Consider the following 12,176-nt stretch of genomic DNA (forward strand, 5'->3'; position numbering starts at 1 on the left):
GCCCCTGGAAGAACACCGGCTGCAGGCACCCTTTGCAGCCCCGGCTCAATGCATGGGCTGTGCCGTGCCATGCCTCAGCTCCCCAAAGCCTTGATCAGGTACACCAGAGGGGCTGAGCCAGCCCTAAGCTGAGGCTCCAGCCCAGGGCTCACTGACAGGGAGAGACTTGCCTTCAGAGCTCTGGGCCCAGACTGGGAATCTAAAGGACTCGGGGCAACCCCCAGACTGTTTGGGTTACTTAGAGCTCTGGGTGGAGTCCTGGGCGCCACCTAGGACTAAGCAGCAGCACTTGATGTCTGCAGCCATGACAGGGAAGGCAGCAAGGACCCTAGATGCTGTCAGGGCCACTTCCATGCCTGGTGCCAGCCCCTGTAATGAGCACCACTGAGACAAGCTCAGGGAACCAGCCCAGGGCCCTGAGAGTGGCCTTCCTTCCTCCCTCCCATTGCCTCTGGGTGCTCCGATGAAAAGATAGAAGAAAGCCCCCAGTCCCAGTCCCTGAGCAGAGCCAAAGCAGGGCCTCTAGGCTCCACCTTTGCCCAAAGCAGGAGGAGCTGCGTGGTGAGGGAGAGCAGAGCCAGCTGGCCAGGCCAGACAGGCTGAGTCTGCAAGGGCTCGGATCCTACCAGGGCCAGCACATAGATGGGATGAGCCAAGAGCTACCCCTGGGGGGTGGGGGGGCTGGTGTCCAGCCAGTGGGGTCCATGTCTCTGCCCTTACCTGGGAGTTGGTGGCACCAAGGGTGTCATGCACCCTTGGCAAGGGCCCAGGAAGACAAACAGAAGGTGGCCAGGACTCAGGGAGAATTTATGCTGACCAAGTAGACTATGAGCCACCACCCACACCCTTCATCTCAACATGGGCTGCTGCTGGGGCCCAGCTTTCTTCTTGCCTGCACATCCCCTGTCTAGATCCCTCACCACTGCACAGAGGTTTGGAGGCCAGGGCAAGTGACCGCTCAGCTAACCCACCACAGAGCTGAGATCTGAAGCCAGACCTGCCTGACCCCTTTCCACCAAATAGAGCAAGTTACGTTGCCCTGAAGCAGGCTCCTGCAGGCAGGGCTGTGCTGGCCAGATTCCAGCCACCGTGCACCCAGAACAGCAAGACTGCAACACTGTGCAGCGACAGCAGCAGGTTCCGGAGCCCCAGCCCACACAGACGGCTCTCACAGCCTCCACACCACCACGCTGTCATCACCAGCCTGCCTCCCGCTCTCCCAGAACACTTCCAAAGGCTGAATTCAACTTCCAGCTGCGCTAAATGGTGCAGGGGCTGGAGGAGCCTGCCCAGCCCAGATCAGGAAGAGAAGGAGACCAAGAGCCTCTTGGGACCACTCAATCTGGCCATGTGACAACCATCCCTACCTCTCTGCTTGGCCCTCACGCTGTCCTCTGTGTTATCACTCCCATCTTCCAATCGAGGAAACCAAGGCAGCCTGCCCAGAGTCAGAGAGCAGAGCAGGGAGGGGAACCCCAGTCTATGAGTGAGAGCAGCAACCCTGCTTTTGCCCCCAACTCCTGAGCACCAGTCTGTTCTGGTCCGGAGGCAGAGGCAGAGGCCCGGGCTGAGCACATAGCAGGACAGGCCCAGGGCCAGGGGAGGTGGAGCTGTGGCACCTGGCTGCCTCTGCCTGGGTCTGGTGAAGGACTGATGCGAGGGAAGCAAACTGTGTAGACTGAGCCAGCCAGGGCCACATGTCCCAGATCTGGCTGGAAGAGGAGCCATAGCCTGGGCTGAGGACCACTCCGGGCCCCCACCACCTGGTTCCTGCCCCTCCCCCATCTGGGGCCCAGAAACACAGAAGAGGGGCCATCTAAACAACCTAGCAGCTACCCTGCCTATGTTTCAGGCCTGGGAGAACCCTGGGTCTTTCTCTTTCCAATATATGGCCATTGGCCAGAAAACTGGCTGTTTACAGGCTGGGAGGAAGGACTTTGAGAACCCAGCTGATGGGATACTGGACACGGACCTAATGCCTTGCAAGGCTCCATGCCTGTCAGAGAGGCCAGGCACCTCAGAAAGAAGCTGTCATAGGCCAGCCCACAGCAGAGAGATAAGTGTCTGCCCAGCCCAATGTTGTAACAAAAGAGAAAGAAGCTGTTGTGCAGGAAGGCAGGGGTGAGGAGGGGAGCGGGGGGGTTGGGGGAGAAAGCACGGGAAGTCTGTAAGAGGAACAGGGCCACGGGGAACCCTGCTGATGCCACCAGCAGGGCAGACTTGCTGCACTCCAGCTGTGGGAGCTCACTGGTGCTGGCTCGGGCAATGGCAAGGCCTGAATGCCAATCTTCACCTCATGACTTAGAAAGCATTGAGCCCAAGTCTCCTGAGAGCTGGGCCTGTCCAGACCCTAATTTACAGAGGACAAGATTGGTAGACACTGAGAAAAGTACAGGTGAGAGCCCAGCTGGGCAGAAGACCAGGGCTTCCTGACTTCCCACCACCAAAAGGATGCCCAGAGCTTTTTGGGGCAGAGGGGCAAGTAAATGAGCAGGCAAAGGGAAATTGACGGGAGCCATGGATTTGATGCACCAAGGATCCTCTACCTAAAACTGTTTATGGTTTTTTGTTTCTTGTGTTGTTGTTGTTGTTTTCATGAGTCACCAAGGAAATGGGAGGACTGTTTGGCATGAACAGAGTAGTAGGTATTTGTGTCATTCACCAAATATATCTGGTTCTCGCCTTTCTGGGCACATCATACGACTGTGCTTCCTGGATCCCGTATTCCTGGCTGGGACCACGAGTAGCTTCAGCCAATGAGTTTTAAGCAGAAGTGACATGGACGTGACATGCTCAGACTGAGTCCCCCAGAGCTCTCTCCCTCTGAGTGACCATGAGGAGCCAAGGTCTAAGCTGACCAATGATAAACATGTAGCATAGGCAAGAGACAAATTTTTGTTTCGTAAGCCACTGAGATTTGAGGATTGTTTGTTACTATGGCATAACTTAGTCTATTCTGATGGATACAAAGGGAACCACAGAACAAAAGCAAAGAGTAGGGACAGATACGTACTTCCCTGGGTAGCCAAGTCTAAAGACATTCACATCCAGGGGTCAGACTGGGTTAGAAATGGTTTGGGAACAAGAAGTGCAGACAGAATGGTCAGGTGGTTAGGAAACGGCATTTTCTGGTAGTGAGAAGGCCAGGTAAAGAAGGCAGGTGACTGCTAGAGGGGACAAGGCCAGGGGTTTTGACTTGGCATCTACAAGAATTTGGAAATATAGTCTGTCTGCCTTTAGAAGATGTGGCTCTGAGTGCTAAGTAACAACCCTGGCTGTCCTCCAAGAGAAACCTGGAGAAGTGGCCCCAACGTGCTGCTCTAGGCAGATTGTTATGTTCCCAGGTCACCAAGAATGGGAACAGCAGCATGAGGATACACAGGTCTCACTAGACCCACGGCCTCCTACCCCCACACCTGGTGGGAGGTGTTCATCTGTACACAGCCAGTTAAGCCCAACTTCCCAATCTGGGAGCAAGGCCATGGCAACAGGAATACTAAAAGGGACCCTCTAGAACCCCAAATATGAGGACATGGATGGGACAGGAGTCTATAAAGTGACAGACTGTGTGTGCATGTGTGTACACGTGTGTGTGCATGTGTGTGCGTGCACTGTGTACATGTGTGTGCGCACACACAGGAGGGACCCTGGAATGAAAGAGAACTCTGAAGCCTGGGAGTTCAGTTGAGGGAAATGGCAGTTATTCCTTTACACAGCCACAGCCTCGTGAGGAATCCAGAGGGAGAATTAGGTAGTTCCCAGCCCCAGCCCGACCCCAGCAAGGGGCCATCAGTGCCTATAGCCATGGGCACAGCCATCTTCAGCCTTAAAGCATCACCAGCAGCAGCCCCTGCGGGGACCAGAAAGAGCATTTCTGTATGGCACCCAAGCAAGACTGGCCTCTGCAAGGCCCCACCTTGGCTGTAGGTAGATGGTGAGGCAGCAGAGAGAGGAAGAGGAAGGGGTCTGAAGAAAAACCTATCCAGGTAGAAAAGGTCGTTGGCCTGAGTAGCGACACAAACTTACAAAAGCAGATTCTTCTAGGACCTCTTCAGACACAAACAGCTTCCAGGCCCAGGACATGGGTGTGTCACTGGAAAGTGAGCACAGGTAAGTCTGCAGAGGCCCACAGGCTCACAGTGGCACCTCCAGAGCGAGCTTGGTAAACGTGGAAACATGGCTATAGGTCCCAAGTGACTCTAGCAGGTCTGGCTAACACCGCACAGCGAGCAAGAGTGAAGTCAAGTGTGAAGAGGAAAGGGAAGGGCACACAACATGCACTGGCTGCGATGGGCACGACAGGTGTGCCAGCGTGGAAGCAGCGTAACAGCCCACAAAGTTCCCCGGTCCTAGCCCCAGAACTGTGAATCTGTGAGGCTGCGAGGCCGAGAATTAAGGCCGCAGATGGAATAGAGGTTGCTTTCATCCTGGACTATCCAGGTGGACCCAATGGAATCACAAAGGTTCCAGGAAGAGGGAGGCAGAAGAGTCAGAAGTGGAGAGGGAGCTGTGATGACAGAAGCACGATCAGAGCGACAGGCTGTGAGAAGGACCCCCCACCCACCACTGCTGGCCTGAAGATGGAAAAAGGGAGCCAGGAGCTGAGGAAGGCAGGCAGCCTCTGGGGGCTGAAAAGGCAAGGAAATGGATCCTCTCCTAGAGCCTCTGGGTGGAATCGGCACTGCTGACACCTTGACTTTAGTCCAGTGAGACCCAAGTCCTTCTGACCTGCAGAACTGTAAACTCATAAATTCATGAGTTTTTTTAAAATTGATTTTTTAGAGAGGAAGAAATGGAGGAGGAGTGGGGAGGAGAAACACTGATGTGAGAGAGATACACTGATCAGCTGCCTCCCATACAAGCGTCGACCAGGGATGGAACCTATAACTTAGGTATGTGCCCGGACTGGGAATCGAACCCGCGACCTTCCAGTCCATGGGACAACGTTCCAACCGAGCAACACCTGCCAGGGCAAATTTATGTCTTCAACCAAGTAAAAATTTTGTGGCAGAATTTGTTTCAACTCTTAAGAGAAAAGTCATACAGCCGAGTGAAATGGGAAGGATGGCAGCGGCCCACCGGCATCTTTGACGGGACTGACACCAAACTCAGGGAGACCCCGACAGTATCTCCCAGGCAGGACCAATAAAGCTGCTCCCCAGAGAACGGTGGATCTGTGGGCAGGGCTGCAAGGACACAGCCTCAGGGACCTATGACTCTGAAGAGAAGCCAAGGAAAATGCTAGAGGCATCAAAGCTCAGGGAGAAATGCCATCTAGCAGAACGTTTGTATACCAGTGTGGCGTGGAGCACAGGGTGACAACCTAGGAGTGGCCAACACAAAATGACCAAGACCATCAGGTGGCCATCAACAAGCTCGCTGAGTTTTATTTTCATTTTATTTCATTGTTCTATTCGCTGAACACCAAGCTATACTTTGGTGATTTTTACCTTGTCTTCCTAAAACATTTTAGTGTTCACTGTAACTAAAAGGAATATTGCCTCACACACGTTCCTTTTTCCTTCCTCTTCCCTAAATTATTATCTTCCCACTCTATGACATACCTCTACAGCATAAGGGAATGAACCTTTCCCTTAGAGTAAAAGATAATACTGTGAACAGCAAAGACTAGTATTCAGCCAGTTCTCTTACGCATCCGTGCGTTTATATGTCTCCTCCTTCAGCAGGCACTTGAACACAACCTGGGCCTTCTTTCAACAAATTAGTCTCTCTCCTAGTATCTAGAAGACAAGTTTTCATGCTTTATTAATATGAACTTTGCCAACTAAATCTAAGTTATAACATTTTAAAGATTTAAATATCATTTCTGTTATTATTTGCTAATTTTAAATCCTCATCATATGCATATTTCATTAAGTGTGACCCATTTTTTTCCACACATGTGAAAGGATTATCAACTATCTTAAAAGGCAGTTTGTTCAGCCTGAGGAAACTGTAGGCATAAATCACAGAACCAAAACTCAAAGTAGTTTCTCATTTTCTTCAGTAATACTTAAGCATATCTCAGCATACATGAGTCCATTTTTTTAAAATAGGAAGTGGTTTTGAATACTGAAAAATATATGCAGCCGTTAAAAGTAATGTTTACAAATACTTCATAGTGATTTCAGAAAAAGGCAATGATATGTTAAATAAGAAGGCAGGATATAGAACTGAACAGAATGGGAGCTCTCAGATTTATTAATATGGTGGGGAACTAGAAGGAAGTAAAAGAGGTAGACTTCAGAATTTTGTCCTCTCTTTTTTTAAAAAAAGCACTTTATTTTATGATGGCTTTAAAAAACAAAACAAAACATTTTTCAGTCTGAAAGAAGTTATTTACAGTTTTCATCATTTTAATTGTGAGTCTGACAGAGTCCCCTGCCACGAATCGGAAAGAAGGAAGGGAGGAAGGTAGGTTTGGGTGAACTGCAGGTTATAAATCTAATTTCTCCCAAATATAAATTGTCCTGTCTCTTGGTGCTCCCTGTACATCCTACATTTTATAGAATGAACATGCACTGCCCTCTCTTCACATTTTTAAATGAATTCATGCTCACTGTGGCCATGCGTTTTTTTAATCATCAGGGGTGCAGAAACTAAGTAAAAAGCTGAAAATAGAAAGGTCAGTGAGGGTCCACTCCCAAGAGAGTCACTAACTGAAACGATGCAGCTGAAAATATCAACAGCCTCAAGAGAAGCTGAGATGAAGCCACAGCTGGGTCAAGGAAGGAAGAGGGAACGAGTACTCACTGAGCACCTACCACAGGCCCTCCTCAGACAATGAACACACACCTCGCTCTTCAATCCTCACAATAATCCCATGAGGCAGGTACCATGATGGCTCCCCTTTAACAAACATGGCAACAGAAGTTCAGAGTAGGCCGGGGCTCCCCAAGGGTCACACTGCAAGTGAGGCAGCAGGATTTGAAGGCAGCTCCTTGGGCTCCAGGTATCAAGCTCTTATCCCTGCATGGTGCTTGTGTCTTGGACCAAAATGGAGGCAGAATCAGAATCAGCTCAATCCCCATTCCTCAGTGGGACACTGGGAGTTTCTCAGTCCATTATGGGGACTAAACCCCAGTCCACCTTTGCACCCTTCATCCTTGGCCTCTTCCACTGCCCCAAGAAGTCCTTTCCTATCCCACTCAAATTGTGTCTACCACCCACGTCCTGCTGTGATGAACATCCAGGCCCAAGTTAGAGAGATAAGGTAGCCATCGAGTAGGGCCAAGCCACAGATGGACAGCACCCCACAGAGCACAGAAGGAAGGACACCCAGCGAGCTGAGAGCCTGCCCCAGGCTAGGAAAAAGGAGCTTCTGAGCACTGCTTTGCAATTCCCAGGCCCTGGAGGGGCTGGCTCCTCCCCTCCCTCATCGACATCCAAGGTTCTGCACAAGGCAGATAACATGGATAACATGGATAACATGGTGGATTTCTGCCTACACAGTTTATAAGTTGAAAGCACATGCCAGCTTTAACCAGTACACGCTCTCTGGGCAGCAGGCAGTTCAGCAACATCTGGTCAGTATCCCTCTACCTGGACAACTATCAGCCACCAGAATCCAACTGCCTAGTCTGGGTGTGCACACACACTCACTCTCACACCATTATGAGACTGTTAGCCTGCCATCCTTGGAGCCTGAGATATTTTTCCAGTTACACAAATAGAGAAACTGATACCCAAAAAGGAAGGTCTCTATCAGAAAAAGTCCCTGGGTGGAGCCCTGTGTCTCCAGGACAAAGCTGCCTTGGGGCTTGAAGGCTGAATGGCCCATAGCTATTTTTGTTTGGCTTGTACTAGGTTGGTAAATTGTTTCATTAGTTGACAGCAGTTAAAAATCAAATTTTATACTCGAGTCCAGATTTGAGGCTCCTCTTTTTAAAAACTCAGCACATCTACAACACTAGGATTTTTGTTCCCAAATGGCACAATCAGCTCAAGCTGTGGAGCACAGGCAACAGGTGCTTCCCCACTCAGTCCTCAGCTCCCCAACACAAAAAATTAGTGTCCACAGAAACAGGTGTGGGGGACAGTATCAAGGGAGCAGGAGGCACTTTGAAAAGTTTGTGTCACCCCAAGTCCCTACACCAGTTAGGGTCATGCCTGCCTAAGGAAACACACCCTCCCCTGGCTGGAGCCCACTTTCATGAGGACACACAAAAAACATCCAGAGGTAGGAAATAGGGGGCAGGGCTGCTCCTGGGACCAGACACCTAGGTCAGGGACTCCTCCTCCGGGACCTGGTGGACATCTGACCATGGAGATCTGCCAAGGCAACACCAGCCTCACCCCACTCACTACCACCCCTAAAACACACCCACAATTCTGGTCTTATATAACCACCTTAAGACATACTTGGAACTTCAGGCCCCAGAGGTGGGCCTTCCCCTCCTCTGCTGGCTCCCGAAAGACCTCCTTCCAGCACCAAGTCCCCAGCATGACCAGCATGAGCTCGACCTTCTGGACCCAGACCAGAGCCTTCACCCTATCCTTGCAGGTATCCAAGAAACCCGCAGCCAAACTATAACCCATGGCACCAGGCGGACTCTGGGCCCAGCAGGCTGGGTGAGGGAGTGCTGGCCTGGGGCCCTCTCCAACCAGCCTCCTCCTCACACTCGCTGCGCTGCCAGGGTCTCCTGGGAGGAAACCCCCACATTCTGTGCCACCAGCTGTGCTCTCTATCCTCAGCACTCCAGGCCTCGGAGTCCAGTCCATAGGTACGAGGAAGGCAGAGGAAAGGAAAGGGGACCTCGGCTGGGCAGATGTCAGGGGCGGAGGGGGCCTCAGGCCCTGACCAGGACGTGGGTGACCTGGGGGAGGAACTCGGGTTCGCAATCGGAGGGAAAGAAGCGACCGAAAGGGGAAGGAACAGCAAACGCCGCCGCCCTCAGCCCCTGCGCCGTCCAGTTCCCGGAGCACTTGCTGCCCCGCGCCCGGGCCGGGTCTGAGGCAGAGGCTGTGGCTCCGGCGGGCAGATTTACCTGCAGCCAGGCCCTGCCCAACTCCACGCCTTTCCTAGTCAAACAGCGCCCACCTCCGGCCAGGCGGCGGCAGCGAGAGCTGAGAAACCCGCTCCTCCAACCCGGCGGAGCAGCACCGCCTAGAAACGCCGAGCCAAGGCACCGAGGGGGCGCGGGGCGCGAACCCGAACGGTTCCGGAGAGGGGAGAGGGAGAGGGAGAGGGCAGGCCGCAGGCAGCAGGCAGCAGGCTGCGGCCCGCGCTCCTCGGCTGACAGAGGGGCGCACCGAGGCCAGGGGAGGTGCAGGGCGCAGACACGCCCACCCACAAACTCAGAAACAAAGACGCGGGAGCGGCTCACCCCTGCGCGGGCGAGGCCGGGCGCACGCACGCCGGACCCAGCGGGAAAGCAGCCGCACCGCCAGCCGCGCGCTCCGCCAGGAGCCGTCCCCGCGCTCGCCGGCTCGGCGCCCGGCGCGCAGAGGGCCACCTGCTGCCCAGGCACGCGGCGGGCTCCGCTCGGCCAAGCCCTTCGCAACCCCGCGGGTCTCGTCTGCCGCGCAGCCCGGAAAGCAGCGGCCCGTTTGGCCCTGGGCACCGCGGCACTCACCTTCCTGCACGGCCTGAAACGGGTTGTTGGCCTCGATGACCTTGATGGAGTACGTGATCTTCTCGCTCTGCAGGATGTCATCGTTGAGGCTCAGGTCAGAGACAGCCAGCTGGAACACCCGGTCGTCCTTGGCCGCGTTCTCCTCGAAGATGGCACCTGGAGGAGAGGAGGGGTCAAGACCAGGCCCCTAGAGAGGAGCTCTCCCTCCCTACCCCACCTCCACTCCGGCCGTGGTCAAGGTGCTGGCCGGACCGCTGGTTGCCCGGTGGTGGGAGTTCTGGACTGGAGGTTCAGGGCAGTTGAAGGCTTTCCTAACTCAACCAGCATAGGATGCCCCACACACACAGCGCCCATGTGCACACAGTTGACATGCTGCCACCCAGGTGACACACGTGATCCACACAACTGATTGAGCCAAGCTGGAGTGGTCTCAGGCAGCACACACATGCCCTCACACAGCCCCATGAGCCCCATCCCAGGAGCCAGAAAGCTCCCCAGGAGGGAAGTGTCCCCGGCCCCAATCCCAAAATGGAAAGGCGACTTCCTTCTGCCAGCACAGTCCTCTCTGTGTGGAGCTGAGCAAGCAGGTCCAGGGCAGCTTCCCCACGCCAGGGGGATTCCTTCCTCAGGGGCCCTGGGTAACCAGCATCTCAGTCCCAGCCAGACCCCTGGTCTCTGCCGTGGGCTCTCCATCCCTCCCCGACTCTTCGTCCTGCTTGAATGTTGAGGGGAGGGGACTGTCTCCTAGACCCTCTGCCTTCCGACCCAGCAGGGCTGAGAAGCCCCAAAGGGGCCAGTCTGGAGAGGGCCTTCTGGAATCGCCCAGAGCTCCTCCAGGGCGGCCTCTGGCTGGCCTTTTCCTCGCTTAGCGCCGCCTGCGCCCACTCCGAGCTTCCGACTCGCCCCGGTCTGGCCCTGCAGCCTGGGCAACTCCAGGGTCGTCCCACCCTTGCCAGGCCCGGGGGCTCCCCACAGCCCTAGAGCTGGGCCCAGGGGTCCTCCTGGAGCTGGGGGGTGGGCAGGAGGCGGCAGGCCCCAGATCCACGGTACACCCAGAGCCGCAATGCTGACCCGGGGACCCGATCCCAACCCACCCGCACCCCCTCGAGGCGAGAAGCCGGTCTGACCGCCGGCCCCAGGCGGGGATGGGGTGGGGCTGGGGCTCGGGGCCCGCACGCAGCTCACCTAACCCGGGCCCACCGCGCCCGCCTTCTCACACCTGCGAACCCCCGCTTCTCTGCGCTCGCGGGTCTTCCCCAACTTCCGGGAAGGCGGCTGCAGAGGGGCTCCCCCAAATCTACGGCTGTCAGCCCCTCGACCCAGCCCCACTTCGTGGGATTCTTCCCAAGCGGCGGCCAACTCGCACCCACTCCGCCGCCGGCCCCTCCTCCCGCCCGCTCGCCCGCCGCCCGCCCGGCGCGCCCTCCCCGCGCCGCCCCCGCCCCGCCCCCGCGCGCCGCCGCGCCGCTCGCCGCCCACCGCCCCGCGCTCTGCCGGCCCCAGACTCGGGCCACAGGAAACTCTGGGACTGTCGGGACTGGGCTGCGGTCGCCGCCACCAGATACACGCGCGGCCACACACGCCGATGCACCGACGCCCGGGGAACAGCCGGCGCCGCGTCCACTCGAACAGGCTGGCTGCCAGCCGTGCACTCACCACAGGCTCAGACGGCCCCGCACCCCACGCCCCCTCGCACGGGCACCGACGCGGTGGCCAGGCGCACACGCAGCGACAACGCTGCCGACACCCCCCCGCCCACAGCACGGGTTCCGGCTGGGCCTCTTTTGATTCTGCCCTGCAACTTGGGGAGACCCGGGGCCTCGTCCGCCCCCTGCTCCCCGCTGCTCCGAGCTGCGCCGAAGGGCCGGCTGGAGCCCGCCGACGGCTCCGACAGGGGCGCGGGGCGCGGCGCTGCTCCGGCACCGGGCTTCCCGCAGCCGCGGCCCTCAGTGGCGGCAGGGCCGCGGGGCCCCGCGCGGGGGCTGGAGCCCGGGGAGCGGCGAGGGGCCCGCGGGAGCGCGGCGCGGCCCTTCGGTGGAGCACCACCCGCCGAGCCCCGGGGACCCGGGAACCGCCAAGTTTGGACGCCGCGCGCCCCCCGCGCCGCTGAGGCCCCCGCCCGGCCGGTGCCGGCCGCCCGCCGCTCTCACCGATGTGGATGATGGAGTCGGCCCGCACCGACATGCACTGGCAGATCCAGGGGAGAAGCCACAGCGTCAGCGCTTCCATGTCCCCCAGGCGCGCGGCTCATCCGCCCGGGCCCGGGGTGAGGCCGAGGGCAGCGCGGAGCGGGGAGGCGCCCGTCCGGGTGCAGTCCCGGGCCGCTCCCCGGGAGAGCCGAGCCCGCCGGTGCGTCTTCCCCCGCGCGCCCGCCCCTGCGCCCGGCGCCCCCCAGCCCAGCCCAGCGCGGTCGGGCTCCCGCTCCGGCGGCGGCGGCGGCGGCCCGAGCCCAGGCCGGCGCGGCGGGGGCGGCGTTTCCCGCGGCTCGGGCGGCTCCGGAGCGGCGGCGGCGGCGGCTCGGGGACCGCTGTGTGTCTGAGCCCCGGCCGGGAGCGAACTGCGGAGGACGCCCCCTCCCCTCCCCCGCCGCCCGCTCCCCTC

The 12,176-nt window shown here is 57.3% G+C and overlaps 1 protein-coding gene across 1 annotated transcript in view; it reads right to left on the reverse strand.

Annotated features, from left to right (window-relative positions):
* The window catches only part of GRID1 (glutamate ionotropic receptor delta type subunit 1), a 618,720-nt gene extending 606,914 nt beyond the window's left edge, over positions 1 to 11,806 (reverse strand). The window contains exons 1-2 of the mRNA XM_087824100.1: positions 11,726 to 11,806; positions 9,576 to 9,731 (exon numbers count right to left, since the gene is read on the reverse strand). Coding sequence (XP_087680226.1) covers positions 9,576 to 9,731; positions 11,726 to 11,804 — 235 coding nt within the window. The 5' untranslated portion in view covers positions 11,805 to 11,806. The remainder of the gene's footprint in view (positions 1 to 9,575; positions 9,732 to 11,725) is intronic.
* Positions 11,807 to 12,176: the final 370 nt, after the last annotated feature.

This window comes from Miniopterus natalensis, chromosome 14 (genome assembly GCF_054644295.1).
Source record: "Miniopterus natalensis isolate mMinNat1 chromosome 14, mMinNat1.hap1, whole genome shotgun sequence".
Classification (NCBI taxonomy): Eukaryota; Metazoa; Chordata; class Mammalia; order Chiroptera; family Miniopteridae; genus Miniopterus; species Miniopterus natalensis.